Source organism: Plectropomus leopardus, unplaced genomic scaffold (assembly GCF_008729295.1).
Source record: "Plectropomus leopardus isolate mb unplaced genomic scaffold, YSFRI_Pleo_2.0 unplaced_scaffold29227, whole genome shotgun sequence".
NCBI classification, from domain to species: domain Eukaryota; kingdom Metazoa; phylum Chordata; class Actinopteri; order Perciformes; family Serranidae; genus Plectropomus; species Plectropomus leopardus.
Window position 1 is genome coordinate 1 of NW_024631854.1, and position 3,949 is coordinate 3,949.

Here is a 3,949-nt window from a genome sequence, read left to right on the forward strand (position 1 = left end):
TGTGTGTGTGTGTGTGTGTGTGTGTGTGTGTGTGTGTATGATGTGACATTATAACAACAGAGTAAAAGAATGGACCTCTTTAGGGACTAATAAAGAAATGTTTTCTTTGTGTTTCTCAGCAGGACCAGGAAAACTTCAAGAAGCTAAACGTCATCAGTAAAGATGAGTTTGAAACTCTCACACCCAAAGTGCCCGTCGACACCAACCAGGAAGTCCCACCTCCTCTCATGCCAGGTGTGTTTGTTGAGCCGCCCTGAAGTCGGCTTCACACCAGCTGAACTTCCTGTTTGCTGCATTTGAACCTTCTTGGAAACATCTCTTTATGTCATGTCAGTTTGTAGTTTCTGACATTTTTGCAACCATAATTCAACAACTTTTGTGAAGAAAATGTGCATTAGATTGTTGTTTACTTTGATTTTAACCCTTAGTGACTGTTTGGTGCATTTTACGCACTTTTCATTCTTCTTTTTTTTAATAATTTTGGCTGTGTTCATGCATATGGCATAAAGTTTGGCAAAATTGTGTATTTTTCTTTAATCTTTGAATTTCCAGCTCAGCTCCTACAATAAGTCCAAAATACACTGTGGAAACTAAATAGTTACATTCAGACTGTTAAGTGCAAGAAATGCTCCATTGAAACCCATTCAAACTGAAATTTCTAATCCTACAACCAACGAAGTATAAATCGTGCATTACGTTATTTCTGGGTGTCATTTTGGGCTTTTGCCTTGGAATTTGTCATTTTTACTATTTTCCACCTGGTGATGTCATTTGGCGTATGGAGAAAATGCATGTTATTTCCACCAGGTGCACTGTCACCGTCAATGCGGCTGCAAATCATTTTCATGTGCATGGCTGTGATGATTAAAAAAACAAAAAAAGTTTGCATTCACTATATAGGAAATAAATCTTTTTTTCATCATGAAAAAAGTGGCATCATAACAGAAACCTGGCATTAAAGGGTCAGAATTCAGAAGATTAATCAATATTTAATATTTATGATTAGCACTGATGTTGGTTTCAAACTTAATTCAATGAAAATAGAAAATAATAATAATGTACAGTTTTTTTTCAAAGCTTTGAAAAGTGCATTTTGTGCTTTTTGAACTGTCAAAACTAGAATTTTCTTGTTCTTCAGCATGACCTCCATGTGCACTCATAAGCACTTTAAAATTAAGTAATGATTTAATATTGATATATAATGATGAATAAAAATCAGTTATCAGTAAATATTTATAATGTGTTCTGTGTTTAACTGTGTGTGTCTTCAGTGGACAGCGGAGCAGAGTTGGCGCGCTCTCTGCCCACAACGGTCCCAGAGTCGCCCAGCGCTCATCAGCCCCGAACCCCCAGAACGCCTCGCACCCCCGGACGCCAGGACCCCAACAAGACGCCACGCTTCTACCCCGTCATGAAGGAGAGCGGCACCATCGACGGACAGGTGAGCTCAGGGTGTCGACGCTCTTTTATAATCGTGATCAACAGCCTCGTGTCTTCACGGCTCTTAATAATATATTTCTAATACGCAAAATTATTTAAAACCGTTTCTTTCTCGTTTTTAGTAGTTATTAGGTGTGTAACAGATCTCTCTTTGCATCTCAGCACAGACAGCTGCTGCCTGTCTCTTGTGTTTTGCATTTGTTTGTTTTAATGGTTAGAGTCGAACAACATTTGCAAACTTTTTTACGAGTGTCAAATAAAGTTCTGAGGCCTCATTTTCTCGTTTTAGACACACAAGAGGACTCAAAGGTGTCCGAACCCTTTAAAACCTACAACGACATTTATTTTTTTGTGCTGAAAAAATTTTTTTGTGCAAATTTGAACAAATATCAGTTGTGCAAACACTGTTTGTAATGTGAATCTTTTGTTGTGATTTCCTGTCTCAGACGCCGAGGAAGAAGAAGACCCGCCACAGTTCGAACCCTCCTCAGGAAGCCCACATCGGCTGGGTGATGGACTCCCGTGAGCACCGGCCGCGATCTGCATCCATCAGGTCCGACCGCTCGTTTTCCGTCACGACTGTAAAAATGTTGATGTTCCAGTTCGAAACAGAGAAGCGGAAGAACAACTCAAACCGCTCACTTCCTTCTTTCACACTGTCGTTCTGTTTCAGTCGTTCTGCCCGACGTTGGTGACCTTTATTCACTTTGGTCCATCAATTTTTTAACAAAATAATTGAGTAAAGACAATCATAAATCTACATTTTCCTGCTTGACGCAGCTGCACAAGTTACATGCACAGTTTCTAAAAACAATTACATTTGACAAAAATCACTCAACATTCACGGTAGTTTATTGACAGTAAAACAAATATGTTTGAGTTGTTGTGGACAAATCAAACATTTGAGGATGTCATACTGAACTTTGGGAGACACTGATTGATTTTTAATTTTTTTTAATTATTATTTTTGACCAATTTCTGCTATTTTATAGACCAAACAAGTACTCTGTAATTAAAATAATCATTTTCGGGTCTAAATTTCAGTGACGTTGTGATCAAAACAAAAACCTGTTGGAAACATTTAACTCGTAATGGTGGTTTCTTGTAATATTTTTCATGTTGAGAGTTGACTGTTACTGGTGCTTATTATCGATCGCTTAGTTCTTTTTCTGATTGATTGATTTATCATTTTATCTAAAATGAAACAAAAAATGCTCATCAGCTTAAGATGTCATTGTTAAATGTCTTGTAGTGTTTGATTAAATATCCCTAATGAAAAACATAATTTAAATATAATTATATAAAAGAGGGAAAGGCAGCAAATCTCTGTGTTTAAGAGACTTAAATCTGTGAATATTTTGCATTAAGTTTGTTATGGCAAATTATTTTCTGCTGGTAATCTAATGGATGATTTCAGCAGCAGGTGACAGATGCTGCAGACTTCAGGGTGCAATAAAGGCTTCGTGTAAACGATAAATAAACCTCTGGAATCAGGGACATCTGTACCGAACAACGGGTTTAAGAAGTAAGATTAAACATAAGAAACTGTGTCACTGAGACGTCTTCTCTCCTCCTCCGTCCTCCTGCAGCAGCTCCAACGCCTCTCCGTCAGAAGGAGCTCCGCTGTCGGGAAGTTACGGCTGCACCCCGCAGTCGCTGCCCAAATTCTGGCATCCATCGCACGAGCTGCTGAGGGACAACGGCTTCACTCAGCAGGGATACCACAAGTACCTCCGACGCTGCCTTAACGGTACGGAGACAAAAAAAACAGCCCAGTTTTCACGCATGCTCACAGTCAGATTGATGTAGACTCTTCAGGTGTTTGTAATCTTTCTACACATTAAGGAACAAGTTTGTTTTGTGCTCTCTTGGTGACTGATTTTTGTTATTATTGTTTCTCAGAGAGGAAACGGTTGGGGATCGGCCAGTCTCAGGAGATGAACACTCTGTTCAGGTTCTGGTCCTTCTTCCTGAGGGACAACTTCAACAGGAAGATGTACGAGGAGTTCAAACAGCGCGCGCTGGAAGACGCCAAAGAAAACTACAGGTGAGGACGACAGCACGATGTTTGAATGCTAAGCTGCACTGCAAACATTTCTGTGCCTCGGGAAAATGCTAAATATTTTACGAAGGAATTTACACAAATTGTGGTGCAAATGAGCCCTGAAGACAGGTGTCACATATTGGCAAAAAAGCTGCAACTCGAGGCCCTAAAGTTTCCTCCTTAGGTGGAGATTCATGAGAACGGAGAAGTACAAAAGATCCGAAGTATCACAGTAATCCCCAAAATCAGGAGAGGCACCTGGCTGCAGACACAGCGGACACCCAGACAAATCCAGACATTGAATGTAAAAAATTAATTTAAATAGCCTAAATTAAAAAAAATAGAAATAAAAAATAATAAAAGAATGGAAAAAAATTCATTTAAATAGCCTAAATTTAAAGAAATGAAAATAATAAAAGAATGTAAAAAAATCATTTAAATACCCTAATTAAAAAAATAAAAAAG

General features: G+C 38.7%; 1 protein-coding gene across 1 annotated transcript; it reads left to right on the forward strand.

The window, feature by feature from the left end:
* Positions 1-83: 83 nt before the first annotated feature.
* Positions 84-3,799, forward strand: LOC121938348 (la-related protein 1-like; the record flags this gene model as incomplete). Its single annotated transcript, XM_042481609.1, has 5 exons — positions 84-234; positions 1,272-1,441; positions 1,887-1,993; positions 3,030-3,190; positions 3,343-3,799. Coding segments are annotated over 5 exons (738 nt in total), but the record flags the coding sequence as incomplete, so codon positions are not given.
* Positions 3,800-3,949: the final 150 nt, after the last annotated feature.